This window comes from Gekko japonicus, unplaced genomic scaffold (assembly GCF_001447785.1).
Source record: "Gekko japonicus isolate JY-2015 unplaced genomic scaffold, Gekko_japonicus_V1.1 scaffold381, whole genome shotgun sequence".
Taxonomy (NCBI): Eukaryota; Metazoa; Chordata; class Lepidosauria; order Squamata; family Gekkonidae; genus Gekko; species Gekko japonicus.
Window position 1 is genome coordinate 1008406 of NW_015172016.1, and position 17391 is coordinate 1025796.

The 17391-nt window shown below is 42.9% G+C and overlaps 1 protein-coding gene across 1 annotated transcript in view; it reads right to left on the bottom strand.

Moving 5' to 3' along the window:
- Positions 1-17263, bottom strand: part of JMJD6 (jumonji domain containing 6) — a 42009-nt gene extending 24746 nt beyond the window's left edge. The window contains exons 1-3 of the mRNA XM_015420413.1: positions 17010-17263; positions 11122-11510; positions 4286-4572 (exon numbers count right to left, since the gene is read on the bottom strand). Coding sequence (XP_015275899.1) covers positions 4286-4572; positions 11122-11510; positions 17010-17138 — 805 coding nt within the window. The 5' untranslated portion in view covers positions 17139-17263. The remainder of the gene's footprint in view (positions 1-4285; positions 4573-11121; positions 11511-17009) is intronic.
- Between the last annotated feature and the right edge of the window lie 128 nt (positions 17264-17391).

Here is a 17391-nt window from a genome sequence, read left to right on the forward strand (position 1 = left end):
GAGACGGCATCCATTCTAATTGTGGGAAGTAAACTGAGAATCACCATTCGTCTCCTCTCAGACATGGAGGTAACTTCAAAGCAAAACATTCCATTATTCCTTGTATTACATTCAGTATTTTAATATACTACTCTGAAAAAGAAATACACTAAAATACAGAGGATTATAGTCCTTGTTGTTGAGAATATATAGGTGAGGACTGAATGGGTTAGCATATGGGTTACCAGAGGGAAGTGAGCAGATATAGCCTGATCTCATCATCAGATCTTGGAAGCTAAGCAGGGTCAATACTTGGAAGGAGGAGGAAGAGGAAGAAGATGATTTCTACCCCGCCTTTTACTCAGAGTCTCAGAGCAGGAATCACAAGACTAAGAAACCCGTAGGAGAACACTTCAAGCTTCCAGGACATTCAATGGGTGATATCAAAGTAGCTGTTTTATTACAAAGGAACTTCAGCTTCGGCTGTTCGAGCCCCACCGCGGCCAGGGTGAGCACCCGGCCCTATGTCCCAGCTCCCGCCCACCCAGAGGCTCGAAAGCCCGTTAAAGGGCGATTAGACTAATGGGTACCTGCTACTAGAGCGGGGGGGGGGGGACCCGTCCCTGTGATGCAGCGGCAAGGTGAAGCGGCGGTTGGCGGCGGCAGCGAAGAAAAGAGAAATGGCAGCTGGCGAGGCAAGGAGTGAGCGAATGAAGGGGCCGGAGCAACTGGCACAGAGGCGGAGCAGCGCGGCAGGCCGGAGCCTCATCAGAACAGAGGCCGCAAGTGGAGCATGCGCAGAAGTGCGATTGGTCCTGGCCGGAAATGAATCGCTACAGCCAGAAGAAGGAAACTTCGAAGACCAGCACCAGGAAAGGACCCCACCGACTACCGCCGCAAGAACAGGACAACAACCGAAGATCCGCCGCAACAAGGGTGCCTGGTAGGGTTGTCACCACCCCTGTATATCTGTGGCCCTAGGTTAGATTCGGTAATGTGATTAGCACTCCCTGTAAGCCGCCCAGAGACCCTTAGGGGTTAGGGCGGGGTAACAAATCGAATAAATAAATAAATAAATAAATAATGAGGTAAGAAACCAATATCCCTGTTGAGTCCTGTGGAGGTTTTTGTTCCAAGTGTTGTAATAACTTGTAATTCAGCAACCACCCTCTCCATTCTGTTCCTGAAGTTCCTTTGTAATAAAACAGCTACTTTGAGGTCATTCATTGAATGTCCTGGAAGGCTGAAGTGTTCTCAGTCTTGTGATTCCTGATGTCAGATTTGTGACCATTTATCCTCTGGCATAGGGTTTGTCCTGTTTGTCCTATGTAGAGAACTGAAGGTCATTGCTGGAATTTAATGGCATATACAATGTTAGAAGATGAGCAAGTGAATGAGCTTCTGATGGTGTAGTTGATGTTGTTAGGTCCACTGATTGTGTTGTCTGTGTGTGTGTGGCAGCAAAGTTGGCATCTGGTCCCAGTGTCCATGTTCAAATTAGATGTTGCATTATTGTGGGTGAGTTGTTTGAGACTGGGCAGCTGTGAGCAAGAAAAGGTTTGTCCCCCGGTACTTGTGAAAGAGAACTGTCATTATCCAGTAGAGATTGTAAGTAACTGATGATGCATTGAACTGTTTTGAGCTGAGAGCTGTATGTGACCACTAGTGGTGTTCTATTATTGTCTCTTTTGGGCCTGTCTTGTAACAGGGTTTCTCTGGGTATCATTCTGGCTTTGTTAACATGTTTCCTGACTTCATCAGGTGGATACCTTAGTACCAAAAAGGTGTGATGTAGATCCCTCAGTTGAGAATCTCTGTCTTGAGGATTGGAGCAGATGCGGCTGTAGCGTAGAGCCTGGCTGCATACAATGGATCGTTTGGTATGTTTAGGATGGTAGCTGGAGGCATGTAGGTATATTAGTCAGTAGGTTTCTGGTATAAGATGGTGTCTATGTGTCCATTATGTATTTTTACAGTACTGTCCAGAAAATATATTTCTTGCATGGATTGGTTCAGTCTGAGGTTGATGGAGGGGTGAAAATCGCTGAATGCCTGGTGGAATGTGTCCAGGGCTTCTTTACCATGTGTCCAGACAATAAAAATGTAATCAATGTAACACAAGTATAAGAGAGGTATGAGTGGGTGGGACTTTAGGAAGCATTGCCCCAAGTCAGCCATAAAGATGTTAGCATACTGTGGGGCGCTGTACCATTAATCTGGAAAAACAGGTTGTCACAAAATCTGAAGTGATTGTGGGTTAGAACAAAATGGCACAGTTTGGTGGCAAACTCAGCTGTGTTGTCAGAAATCATATTCCTTATGGCTTGTAATCCATTTTAGTGTGGGACTTTAGTATACAAAGATTCCGCATCCATGGTGGCTAAAATAGTATTTTCTGGAAGGTTGTTCAAAGACTGTATTTTCCTCAGAAAGTGCGTGGTGTCACGAACATAACTAGGAACATTGATGGCAACAAGAAGGACTATACATCCTTTGTGTTTCAGAATAGTATATTAGAATACTGAATGTAATGCAAGGAATAATGGAATGTTTTGCTGTTAAGTTACCTCCACGCCTGAGAGGAGGCGAATGGTGATTCTCAGTTTACTTCCCACAATTAGAAAGGATGCCTTCTCACATGTATCCCCTATTTTGACATATTTATTACTTTGCTGTCCTTTCTCCCTCTTGATTAAATCAAAACAACTGTTGACCTTATAGAAGAAGAAGAGATTGGATTTATACCCCGCCCTTCACTACCCAATGATGTCTCAGAGCGGCTTACAAGCTCCTTTCCCTTCCCCTCCCCACAACAGACACCCTGTGAGATGGGTGGGGCTGAGAGAACTCTGACACAAACTGCTCTTTTTCAAGGACAACTGTGCCAGAGCTTGTAATAGACCCAAGGTCACATCAGCAGGTGCCAGTGGAAGTGGGGAATCAAACCCGGTTCTCCCAGATTAGAGTCTGTGCACTTAACCACTACACCAAACTGGCTCTCTTAGCTTGTTACTTGGTTTCCTTAGCTTGTTACTTGGTTTCACTTTGAATTTCTTAAAGCATCTGCATCATGTTACATGTTAATTTGCTATTCAGCCTGTATCTATAAGTTTGAAATCTAGCTTCCTTTCCAATGTATTTGACAAAGTGTGCATGCACACGAAAGCTCATACCTTGAATAAACCTTTGTTGGTCTTAAAGGTGCCACTGGACTCTAAATTTGTTCTACTGCTTCAGACCAACACGGCTGACCACCTGGAACTATCTCCAGTAATCATTAGTTACACCCTGCCAATGAGGAAGGAATGGACATAACCTGTCCCTAAAAGTGGGTTTAGGGAAACTAGACTGCTCTAGTCAAAAGGCAGACTTTGACTAATGACCGTGAGAGTCTTTGGTAGAGGTATGTTGTCCCATCTTCTGGTTTGGTCCACTGCATCTCTTAGAGGAAGACTGGAGGGTGGAGAATTTGGCTCCTCCATAGATGCTCAAACAAGCTCTGCTGAATAGATAAAATAGTGCAACCACCAGAAGGGGAAGGGAAAGGAAGCAGCAGCAGCAGAGCCACCAGGTGGCATAGCTGCTCAATAACGACAACTGTGTTTGCCCTTCTCTGCATGCCTCCCCTATCCCAATCCTAGAACCCAATATCATTACTTTGGCTCCTACTTGACAGAATCTTTTCTCTGGGCTTTGCCTCAAGTTCAAAAAGAAAGCTGTCAGTCCTAGTTGTGAGGTTTGAAAGTGTAACAGGACACAAAAAATATTTTCCCCAAGATCAAGTTAGGAACAAAACTGAAGCAAGGGTATAGATGCTTACCTTGGTACACAATCTTTATACGTACGTATATACACATTATTTTCCAGCAGGATTAAGAGAGAAGCTGGGTCTTTTAGCTGTTTCCCAAATGACCAATTTTAAGAGCAGGATTAAGTAGAATCAGCATCTTCACTTTCATTTTTTACATCCAGTTCGGCTAAACTCTCAAAGCAGACAAACCCTCTCTGCTTACTGTATAGTTAAGCTGCCTGCTACACAGAAGACATCATTCCTGGGCTTTCCTCCTTAATTAAGGTTACATTCACCACCACTTAAGTTTCCTTCCTAAGTTTGTTACCTTATTTCAAAAGTTACTCTGCTGTACATATGTCATGCATCCTCCTCTTTAAACACACAAAGGGATGGTGTAACACATTTTGAAAAGGGAGGACTGTGCACACAGGCTTGAGGACAACCCCTCCCCACAAAAGTGTATTTTTTCTACAATTTCATTTTACTTAAAAATAAGTCAGCAACTGCACACACCTGGTACAAAGACGGTTTCTCCTGGATTTTGCACAATTTCCAAAGGTTTGAACTCAGGAGGCCAAGTGGGAAGCTGGGTTCTGGGATATATTATTCTGAACCAAGTAATGGCTTCATCTTGCTGGTTCCCTCCTTCTTCACGGGTCACTTTAATCAGCTCTCTTGGAGTACTAGTAGGAAAGAGGCACCAACGCTTGTGTCCTTGGACCAAGGCATTCCAGGCACTGGTTCCTAAAGGGTCAATGTGAATTCCTGTTCCTGATCGAGGTGGTCCCATCACAAACCATCTGTGTAAGAGGGAATTCCGTAATGTTACAGAAGATACAATTATTTTCTCTTCTAGTTCTAAAGCAGTTTCAAATATTTGTTTCATATTTTGTATTAAAGTTAAGAAAGCTACGGAAACAAAATGTAAGCATATAAGGAGCTGCTATATTCAGAGTTAGGACCATTGATTTATCTAGCCCTATTCTGCCTACTTTATTTTATTTTTTATTTATTGTTTTAATTTATACCCCGCCCTCCCCGCAAGCAGGCTCAGGGCGGCTTACACTAATTGGTACCCTGTACCATAAAACCATGTACAAAATTTAAACAGCTTACAACAACAACATTAAACATTAAAAGCAATCCAACAAATAACAATTAAAGTGCTAGTGATGGTACTCTTTTGATGGTAGTCTTCGAATAATTCAGATGGCGTACTAACAATTTTCATCGGCATTGGTGATCTTCAGTTTGGTGCGATGATATAACGCAACCCCCCCCCCGGACCAGAGCCGACCCAAAACCACAGATGTTGGTGGGGGTGGAGTGGCGACTCCTAATTGAAAGCCTGGTGGAAGAGCTCCACCTTACAGGCCCTGTGGAACAAAGGTCCCGCAGGGCCCTGATCTCTTCCGGGAGCTCATTCCACCAGTGTGGAGCCACCACTGAAAAGGCCCTGACCCTGGTGGCCACAAGCCTGGCGTCCTTAGGCACGGTTAGTTGATGTTGTGTTCCTGACCATAGTGCTCGCTGGGGTATATATGGGGAAAGGCGGTCCCGCAGGTATGTCAGACCCTGGCCATATAGGGCTTTAAAGGTCAATACCAGCACCTTGAAGTGGATTCGTTATGCTATTGGCAGCCAGTGCAGTGCCTTCAACATAGGCTGGATGTGCTCCCATTTAGGGATGCCCATCACCAGCCCGGCCGTGGCATTCTGCACTAGCTGCAGCCTCCAGATTTGCGACAAAGGCAGCCCCATGTAGAGAGCGTTACAGTAGTCTAGTCTTGAGGTAACCATCGAATGGATCACTGTAGCCAGGGTGTCACGACTGAGGAAGGGAGCCAACTGCTGAAGATTATAAAAGGCCGACTTTGCAGTGGCTGCTACCTGGGCCTCCAATGTTAAGGAGGCATCCAGGAGCACTCCCAAACTCCTAACCTCCGGCACTGGCACCAATGGTGCCCCACCGAAGGTCGGGAGCAGGAATCCCACCCCTGAACCACTTCGACTCAGGCACAGGACCTCCGTCTTCGCTGGATTCAACCAGCCACGACTTGCAAAGCCCGGTCCAGATCTTCCGGTCTGGAGTCCAACTGGCCATCCAACATCAGATAGAGCTGGGTATCATCAGCGTACTGATGACACCCCAGCCCATGTCTCCGGGCAATCTGGGCAAGGGGGCGCATATAGATGTTAAATAACATCGGGGACAGCACTGTCCTTGAGGCCCACCACATTCCAGTCAGTGTCTCCTAAACTGCTGTTCCCCTAGCGCCACCCTTTCCCCTCAATCCTGGAAAAAGGAAGCAAGCCATTGCAGGGCCAGCCCCTGGATCCCCATGTCGGCGAGGCGGTGGGTCAGCAGCTGATGGTCGACCGTGTCAAACGCGGCCAACAGATCTAACAGCAATACTGCCACGATCCAGATGCCTCCAGAGATCAGCCGTCAGAGCAACCAGCGCCGTCTCCATCCCGTATCCTGGGCGGAAACCGGACTGGAAGGGATCTAATACGGTAGCGTCATCCAAAAAGCCCTGCAACTGTGTCGCCACCACTCTCTCAATTAATTTGCCCAAATAGGGCAAATTGGAAACCGGCTGATAGTTGGCCAATTCGGCCGGATCCAAAGATGTTTTTTTCAGAAGAGGGCGGACCATCGCTTCCTTGAGTGCCCCCGGGAATTGCCCCTCAGAGAGGGACATGTCGATAATTTCCCTGAGAGCACCTCAGAACCCTTCGAGGACAGCTTTAATCAGGAAGGGCACGGATCAAGGCTGCATGTGGTTCGGCGCACAGCTGTGAGCAATCTGTCGACTTCATCCAGGCCGAGCGGACTGAAATAGTCCAAAAACGAGGACGTGCAAGGAGCCTCGAGCTTGCTAACTGTTTCAAGTGTGGCGGGGAGGTCGTGGCAGGGCTCCAAGACTTTATCCGTGAAAAAGATAGCAAATGCCTCCCAGCCAATATCCAATTCCCTAGTATTTGGTCTGCCCTGAGGCAGAATTCTTATGGACCGAATCATTTTAAACAATTGGGCTGGGCGTGAGCTAGTGGACACAATCGTAGTCGCATAGAACTCCCTCTTTGCGGCGTTGACTGCCATCTCGTAAGATCTCATAACTGACAGATGCTCTTTAAGGTTTTGAGAAGAGGTCTGCTAGCCAACGTCCTTTTAACCACAAGTGCCAAGAAGCTAAACCTGGGCCTCAGCCACTGACCTATCCCCCCTTCATGCAGAAAGGGTAGAAATAAAACTGAAAAAATGCCAGAAAAGTTTGACAGTCTCAAGGAGGCTATAGAAGGCAAAGTAGTTTCCTCTAAGAAGTACAAACCCTGTCCAAATGACCCCCCCCACACACACAAATTTTGGTAATAAATTGTAAACTGATAATATACACACACACACACAAAGCAGAAACCCATCCAGAAAGGCGGCTGAACCATGAAATGACAAATGCAAAAAACAAAAACCTGAAAGGATACAGGAAGATAGCAGAAGGTTGTTTCATGGCTATCTCTTCCCTGAAAGATGCTGAGATATAACCACAAGTCAAACAGGCAGAATTTGATTAGAGGAAGGCTGCCAGCTGGTCAGTGGCAGCATCTTCCAAACACTTCAAAAAGCAGAGGCAGTGACAGAGAGGAGAAAGGGGGGGGGGGGAGGTGTAGGACTAGGACCAGGACAAGTGGAATAACTTTCCAGTCCCATTCATGCTGGCAGAACTGAGATAGGGCTACATCTGCATGGGAGAAAGAAAAAATACTCCCCTTCCCTTCCCACTGAAACTATCCTTATGAGCCCACCAAGTGCAGTTTCCTCGACTAGAGCAATCACCACTGCTGTTCTTAAAGTTAAATAATGTGTGTGGGTGTACAGGCATGCAGGCTGCTCTCCTCTCCAGCCAATATTATGCTGGCTGCACTGAAAAAAAATCAACTTATGACAAGATGAAATAGGAAATACTTGTAAGGTTTTCTTCCGTACTCCTTCAAAACTAACTTCTTTTTTGGCTGAAGAATTATTCTGTTACTGGTATTGCGGCTGCCACACCTGGCTACTAAGTTAAAAGCAGCAATAGAAGCAGTAGTAACAGAGAGGTGAAGAAGGTTCAGAGAAGTGCAACTAAAGTTACCAAGGGGATCTTTCCTATGAGAAAAAGGCTTCAGAGACCAGGGCATTTTAATTTAGAAAAAAAGACAACCAAAGAGTATGACATTATAGAGATTCTTTTCAGATAGTCAAGGAGACCAATAGTTCAATGTAGTTGCCCAATGCTATTCTTTAGCAATGATAAGCGGAAATACTGCTTTACACAATAAATAAATGGAACCATTGGCATGGGGAGGCAGCAGTTGCCACTAGTTTAGACTTGATCTACACATGCAGCTCTGTAAAATGGTAGAATGGATTATACAATTGCTTTGTGAAATTACCAGCACTCTTAGGGCTAAAGTAAGCATTACAGCATTTTAGAGGTGAATTCTGGCCATTTAAAAATTCCACAAGGACCCTATCCTGACCGCCTGGTCCCATTGCACTGCAGGCCCCATCTTACTCCTCCTCCTGGTGCCTTTCCAAGTGCCAAAACAACCCCCAGTTGTGGCACTTAAAAAAACATGAGGTGGTAAGATTGGATGGTCTCAGTGGTCTGGAGGCCCTCATGGCATTCAGCAGCAGTGGCATCCCTGGATCAGACCTTTGGCTGCTCCATTATCTAGTTTGACCCCAAAGCAAACTAACGACATTGAATAGGATTTTGTTTTTTTTTGGGGGGGGGGGGTTTATACCAATCACTTAATTGAGTTAACAGAAATTAGTTTTTTGAAAAAACAAACACCTTGTTTGAACTGTCTGTAGCATAACTTTTTCAAAAGTGATGTTTTCATATGGTAGGTATCTGTAAGTATATTTTATACCAACAATGAGACACGGCCCAATCACCCCAAGTCAGAAAGAAAATACAGATGAGATTAAAGCATAGATAAAGCATATATGCAACATATAAATAAACCAAAACAGCACTAGAATGAAGCAATGTTACCCACAGCATGGATTTGTCCCAAAACTCTTATTTATTTATTTATTTATTTATATTTATATTTGAATTTCCCGAAGGCTCAGGGCGGCTTACAGGGCACTAAGTGCCAGATTAAAACAATACAATGATTAAAACAATAAATTACAATAAAATGAACAATTTACAATACATTAAAAGCAAGTTTCAAGCAAGAGAAAAAGATCTTATCTCAACATAGCTCCCTTGATCTTATCCTAGAGCCATGTTTGGTACTACGTTCCACCCTTGGGAAGTCAGAAAGTGACTTCTAATTACTATACCCTGTACACTGTATTTCAGCTTCACAAGAAGCAAAGTGCAGTGTTTGGAATGTGTTTTATAATCATTCTACCATGACCAACTTGAGTGTTCTTAGGGTGACCAAGCACAACCAAGGCTGAAAATAAACTCTACAATACATGTTTGTGGTATGGATGAGATACAAAAAATATTTTCGTGATGTAAGACCATTGTGGATTGTACCAGTAGAAGTGTTAACATCTTACTCAAGACATAGAGACAAGGATTGGTTGCCATATAAAGATTTAATTAAAAAAGAGGGAACAGAATGGGTAATGAAAAAGCAGAATGAAATCGAATATGAATATGAATGGTTGAAATACATGCAAATTTACGATCTTTTTAGATCAGATAAAAAAAATTATGGTTTTAGAGAGGAAAAAAATGAAATGGAAAATGTTTGGGAGAGTGGAGGGGAAAAAAATATCTCTAAAATGTATAAAGTGTTGTTAAAATGGTATACAGAAGAGGAAACGGTGAAAGAGCAAATGATAAAATGGGCAATAAATATGAATAAGGAAGTTTTGATTGAAACCTGGGAATATTTGTGGAAAAATTCTATTAAGATATCGCCTTGTACTAATCTTAGAGAGAATTGTTATAAAATGATGTATAGGTGGTACATGACTCCGAAAAAAATCGCAAATATGAACCAGAATATGTCAAACAAATGCTGGAAATGTAAGAGTCACGAAGGCTCATTTTACCATATGTGGCGGACTTGTGAGAAAGCTGTAGACTATTGGACAAAAGTCCACAAAGAAATGCAAAAAATACTGAAATGCTCTTTCAAAAAGACACCAGAAATTCTGCTTTTGGGATTAAAAATGGAAGAAATCAATACGACTAAAAAGACCTTATTCTGGTACTTAATTACAACTGCGAGAATGATTTATGCACAATTTTGGAAAACAGAGAAAGTACCAGAGATTGAAGACTGGATACAAAAAGTTCTGTTCATGGCTGAAATGGATAAAATCACAAAAAAATTGAATAACAAAGAAGACGCCATGTTTTTTGAAGAATGGAGAGACTTTAAAATATATCTGGAAAAGAACTGGGATGTGAAACAAAACTTAATATGTTTAGAGCAATATTAAGTCAAATGATGTTATCTTAAGATTGTAATCATAAGAAAATGATATAATTGATGATGTAAAGTAATGTGGAGTAGGGGGGGAAGCATTGCGGGAAGCCACTGGAGGGAGGGGAGGAAATGGGAATGGGGTAGACAATGGAAAGGATGAAATGGTTTATTTCTATATGTTGAATTCCTAAGAAAATAAAATTTGTTTACCAAAAAAATAACTCTACAATACACTAGCACAGACAGAATGCAAGTGTTATACTTGTGGCTTTGAATGTCTGGCTGGTAGGCAAATTTTAAAACATCTTGTTAATGAAATAAAAGCAGAGCAGTAGACACCACAAGCAGTACAACAGGGTTAATATCCTGCCAAACCAAGTAGTGATAAATGATCAGAATATGCCTCAAAGGCATAAACACAGAAACAGTCATGATTATATGTCACTGTTCTAGGATAAAAAACTGAATTACTTATTGGTTTTGGCACATGTACCAGTCCTCTTGGATATGATATCTATATTCAATTATGTACACCAGAGGAGATGCAAAAAGAATAAAGAGAAATGTTTAGAAGTGTGTGAAAGCACCTTAAAACTATCAGTACTGATTGAGACTCAGTAACTGTACAAGCTTGTTATCAATAACTGCTTTATAGTTAGGAATGACCTGAAGAATTTTAAGAATGATTTAGATCACCCCTAGGCAACTGGGTGTTTTTTGTACTAGAGTCATAACTAGAAGCCTCCTTTAAATATTTCAGAATTAAAATGCAACACCTGTACTCCAGTTTACCTGAACTGAACATGAAGGATGAAGAAAAACTGTCAAAGCACTCTTTTTCTGTTATATGCAATTCTAAAAAAAAAATAGTCCAATGGCATCTTTGCTGTTTCTAGCCCTACCTGTATGGCGGCCTCCTCTTCTCTCCTGCATATTTGAACAGGTCATCCGTGAAGAACTTGGGCACCCTGTAGTCCTCCAAGAGTTTCCTGCGTTTAGGATGCTCTCCATAGCTGCTGTCAAATATATAAAGGGGACTGTCGTCCTGTGTAGCCTCCATGTACTCAATGTAATATTTCATCTTCATCTTCACAGAGTAACCGTCATTGTCCTCCCCACACTTGAATTTCTGATTCCTGTACTTGCGCTTCAGGCGCTCCAGAGTCCATTTCTCTTGAGCCGGCCATCCCATCTGAGCATTCAGGAGGACAACAGGCTTGTAAGGCTTTTCATAACGTTCAATGAATTCTTCCACTGACAAATGAAGCACATCTGCTCTTTCCACGTTGTCCTGCGGAACAAGAGAAGAATGACTCTTAAAATAAGGGCAATGTGCAACAGAACAGCAGAGTATTAATTATATTTCAATGCAACTCCATGTATGTTTACTCAGAAATCAGTCCCATTTTGTTCAAAGAGGTTAGTTCCAAGAAATGTGTGCATGCGATTGCAGATTCCAATGCAACTCTGTGTAAAGTTAGAAGGGGTCACCACACAGGATTGCACTGCTAGTCTCACAGAGTGAAGAGCACTGAATGCTTGTTACTGAATCAACCAGTCACTCAAAAGATAAACAAATCATTTTTCTAGTTGCTCATTTTCTCTGTTCTAAAGACATACAGATCTGTCCACGAAATACAAAGGCAGATTTTTATAAAATTTTCCTGAGGAAAAATACCATGCAATTCAAAGCATTTTTACTGGACTAGCCAATCTTTTAAAAAGAGTAGATGGTCTAATAAAGGGTAGTCTTGTGTGCTTAGTGCAATGCAGAAATATTTTAATAATTAAAGTACCAGCATTCTGATATCTAGTACCATATTAACTGGCGTCTTCAAGCAAAATGCAAGATTATCTTGTGAACTGGAGAAATAATTATTCACACTGCCATTTTAATAACTCTTTTGTGTACACAGAACTTTGAAATACTCTGCTCTGAAATGAAAGCTGAACATTAGTCTACCTGCTCTGCAAGTGAAGAAACCAAGGCATGCATGTCTATTTTACACTGAATCATGCTGGCTTTGGAAATACCTGAAATATTCAGTGAATGATGTGTCAAAATCAGAAGAATAATACAGAATAATTTGCTACTGAAGGCATCCAAAAATTACGTTTTACAGCTGGTCACTGTTATCCAAGGAGCTAATAAAGGGCTTGATCAGAAATTTCCTCAATCTAAACTGGTATGCAGAAGTTTTACTCTGTATTTCAGCTCACACCAAAAGGATGTTTTCTCCACTGGTATGCTGTACCGAATAAAGAGATCCAAAGGAGGCCTGAATACAATGCAAACATGAGACTTCATCCTATGCAGACACACACAAACACAAATAGAACAAGAAATCTAACTGAATATTTTCTTGCACCATTCACTGCCCAGGAGACACAGGACTTTATATTACATGAAGAAGCTAATTTCTTTAAATTATTTATACTGTATCTTTCTACTTCAAAGGTGAAAAGATGGTTGTCACTACAAGACTTGGGTTTTCTCTTACATACCAATTATACTTGCAACAGCTCAAGTTCTATTTTGTGTCACTACTCTAGTCTTTCAAGACTAAAGAGAAGGGAGTTATACAATCTCTGTAGAATTCCAATGCCTCTGGGTTAAACACAGAACAGTGAGTAAACAGCATCCTAAAAATTTTCTAATGTGTTTTGACTCCCCCCCCCCCTCCTACAACCTTAAAACTAAACTAGCTGCTCTGGGATGTAGGAAAAATCTGCCTTGTATGGTATCATAATTAAACAGAAAGAGCAGCATGTCATGTGTCTGAAGTCCACATTCCCTGTACAAAAGGGTTTTTTTCTTACGTGCAAAGTAAGAAAAAGAGCAAGGACATGGTAGGCCCATTGTGGGGACAAGAAAGTGAAATTATAACAGGTGATGAAGAGAGGGCAGAACTGCTCAATTTCTACTTTTCCTCAGTCTTCTCTTGTAAGGGAAACGATCCTCAACATGGCAAAAACAGAACACAATGAGGGAAGGGAGCTGCAGCCTAGGATCAGCCTAGTTTCTTTAAATGAAACTAAATCATCAGAGGCAGATGAACTGCATCCAAAGGTACTAAAAGAACTCGCAGATGTAATTTCTGAGCCTCTATCCATTATTGTTGTGAATTCTTGGAGAACAAGTGAGGTGCCAGAAGATTGGAGGTGGGTGATGAAGAAGTGGAAAAAGGAGGATCAGATAACTACCGACCCAACAGCTTGACATCTATACCTGGAAAAGTTTTAGAACAAATAATCAAAGAGTCAGTCCTTGAGCATTTAGAAAGAATGGCTGTGATTACTAAGAGTCAGCATGGGTTTCTCAAGAACAAGTCATTTCATACTAATCCTATCTTTCTCTTCTCTCTCTTTTTTTTTTGAGAAAGTTAGTACCTTTCTAGATCAGGAGAATGCTGTAGACATAGTTTATCTTGATTTCAGTAAGGCTTTTGATAAGGTTCCACATAATATTCTTGTTGACAAGTTGGTAAAATGTGGTTTGGATCTTATTACTGTTAGGTAGTAACTGGTTGGTCTATAAGTGGTTGACAGATCGCACCCAAAGAGTGCTTGTGAATGGTTCCTCATCCTCTTGGAGAAGAGTGACAAGTGCAGTGCCTCAAGGATCTGTCCTGGGACCTGTTTCGTTCAACATCTTGATAAATGATTTGGATGAAGGAATAGAGGGAATGCACTTTATGAATGGTTTTACAAACGTTCTATTTTAAGTGTTTTAACTTTTTATGTAAGCTGCCCTGAGCCTGCTTTGGCGGGGATGGTGTGGTATAAATTGAATAAATAAATAAATAACTATATAAATTGGGAGGGGTAGCAAATATGGTAGAAGACAAAGTCAGGATGATCTTGACATGCTGGAAAACTGGGCTAAAACAAATAAAAGGAACTTCAGCAGGGATTAATGTAAAGTTCTGCATTTAGATAGAAAAAACCAAATGCATAATTATAGGATGGGGAAGACTCGTCTTGGCAGTAGCATGTGCGAAAAGGATCTAGTGGTCTTACTAGACCATACACTGAACATGAGTCAGGTATGTGATGCGGTGGCTAAAAAGGCAAGTGCAATTTTGGGCTCTATCAACGGAAGTATAGTGTCCAGATCATGCAAAGTGATGGTATTGCTTTACTCTGCTCTGGTTAGACCTAGAGTATTGTGTTCAGTTTTGGGCACCACCATTTTAGAAGGATATAAGCTGCAACATGTCCAGAGGAGGGCAACGAAGATAGTGAGGGGTCTGGAGACTAAGTCCTATGAGGAAAGGTTGAAGGAGCTGGGTGTGTTTAGCCTGGAGAGGAGATGACTGAGAGGTGATATGATAATCATCTTCAAGTACTTGAAGGGCTGCCATATAGAGAATGGTGCAGAGTTGTTTTCTGTTGCCCCAGAAAATCGGACATGAACCAATGGGTTGAAATTAAATCACAGAATCATACAGTTGGAAGGGACCCCCTGCACAATGCAGGAAATTCACAGATACCTCCCCTCCCCCAATGAGGGAGAGGCCCAGAAGATGGCAAAAAAACTCCAGGGTCCCTGACCAAACTGGCCTGCAGAAAATTGGTTCCTGACTCCAAAGTGGCGATCAGTATTTCCCTGGGTGTGTGAGAAAGGGCCACAAGAACTAAGAACTGATGCAACCCTTCCTTTGAAAACTCCAAAGAGTTTTCAGCTAAACATTAGGAAGAATTTCCTGACAGAGCAGTTCCTCAGTGGAACAGGCTTCCTCAGGAGGTGGTGAACTCTCCTTCTTTGGAGGTTTTCAACCAGAGGCTAGATGGCCATCTGACAACAATGCTTATTCTATGAACTTAGGTAGATCATGAGAAGGGAGGGCAGGATGGGTTGCATCAGTGCTTAGTTCTTGTAGCCCTTTTTTACATGCCTAGGGAAATGCTGATCGCCACTTTGGAGTCAGGAACCAATTTTCTGCAGGCCAGTTTGGTCAGGGACCCTGGAGTTTTTTTGCCATCTTCTGGGCCTCTCCCTCATTGGGGGAGGGGAGGTATCTGTGAATTTCCTGCATAGTGTAGGGGGTTGGACTAGATGACCCTGAAGGTCCCTTCCAACTCTATGATTCCTTCTGTATATGCATAATATGAGCCTAATCAGCATATCTGGTTTTTGGAAACTAGTACAGATAGGAAAATATAGTCTCCCCGTCACTGAAACCTCCCATTATACAGGAATGCAAGCACACAAGATGTTAAATGAATAAACCATGAAATCCAATAACTTCCCAAAGTGGACAAAAATACAAAGTACTTACACAACAGGACACACAACAGGAGAGGAAAGAAGTTGTACAAAGGGAATACCATTGTGAATCCTTGATTATTCTCTTCCTATTCGAAGGGGAGGAGGGGCTTTGCTTCAAGGGGCAGAGCACCTGCTTCACATGCAGAAGGTCCCAGATTCAATCCCTGACATCTCCCATTAAAAGGAACAAGTAGTATGTGAGACCTTGGAGAGCTGCTGCCAGTCTGAGTAGACAATATTAACTTTGAGAGACCAATGGTCTAATTCAGTATACTGGCAGCTTCAAAGGAGTCATGGCTCCAGATGCATTGCGAGGTTTCAAGAAATTCTGCAGATCTCCAAATTGCAAAACAGCAGGCCTATATTCCAGCTACCAAAGATCAAGCAGTTATGATTATAACTTAATATATATGCAGTATTCCAGCCCTTTTTCATCACTCATCTTCTTAAGAGACAGAGCAGGTCTCACCTTGCCACTTTTGACCCATTCTGGGTGCAGTTTCTGACTGTCAATGCTGAAGATGCAAGGTGCTTATTTACACTTTCCCCAGGTTTTCTGCCATCTGGCACCTCTGGTATGAAACTGGTTAATTCCTTTCCATGCAACAATCAAACCTCCAATATATCTCTTGAACCTGGCAGCCTAGCCCCATTTCACTAGTATCAGATCCCCACCACTTTGATGCAAAAAAACGTCCCCTTTCACAATACCTGACCTTCTCCAAGCACAGCCTAAAATTAGTACCCAGCGGGCTAGAATATGAGATATCTCTTCCACTTGCCTCCAGTTCTCAGTCCTGGTTTGGAATGACACCAGCAGCTTCCCCATCCCAGCACTTCTACAGAGTTTTTAAAGCGATCACTTACCCCAGATAGTTATCACTTTAACAACCCCTTTTGCCCATATAATCCATACATCTGAAAGCCAGTCTGCCAAACTTTGTTTTAAAAATGTAAAGGGAAACCTTGCACCAACACTTAACATAAGAACATAAGAGAACATAACAGGCCAATGGCCCATCCAGTCCAACACTGTCACACAGTGGCCAAAAATACCAGGTGCCACCAGGAGGTCCAGCAGTGGGGCCAGGACACTGCAGCCCCAGCACCAAGAATACAGTACATCACTTGCCCCAGACTGAGAGTTTCTATGTGGCTAATAGCCATTGACCGACCTCTGCTCCATATGTTTATCTAAACTTCTACCGACACACCAGGTTACATTCAAACGACTGTCATTCAGGACACCTCCCACAAACCGTTACGACACAAAATATGTACAAAATAAAATAGTGAATACTTTAGAATGAAGCCTACAAACCGCTTAATAAGGACCCTGAAGCACGTTATGGGGCAGCTACATCTTACCAATGTCCTTCCGAGACTGGGATGGGCTCCCTACACATTTTCACGCCCACCAGCCCTAGCACACAATTTTATCTTTTGCCCCCTAACTCCTGTGTGCGCTCGAAAACCCACATAACCTTCCCCCACCCGGTCTTTTTCCAACCCCCTCACCTTGCAGACTGTCGGGCTAAGCGGGAAGGTCTCGCAGTAGTTATGCCGGGTCCAGTCGAGAGAGTCCTTGAGCTCCGGGCGGGCGCTCCGCTTAGCCTCGCGGATGCGCTTTTTGCTCTTGTGGTTCATGTCCCCGGAGCCTTCTCCTTCCTCGCCACTTGGATGTCTCTCCAGAGGCAGCACTAGTGCCGTCCAGAAATTTAACTTCCACGCCGTTTGAAACACGGCACCGCTACCTCCCTTTACCCAGCCAACCTTCCTTCCTTGCTTGCTTGATCCCTCGCCTCTTCCTATTGGCTGCTGCTCTTTTTCCTCCCGGAAACGGCCGGAACCCATTGGTCATTCTAGAAGCGGAGAGAAAGTCTGACGGGAAAGGATAAGG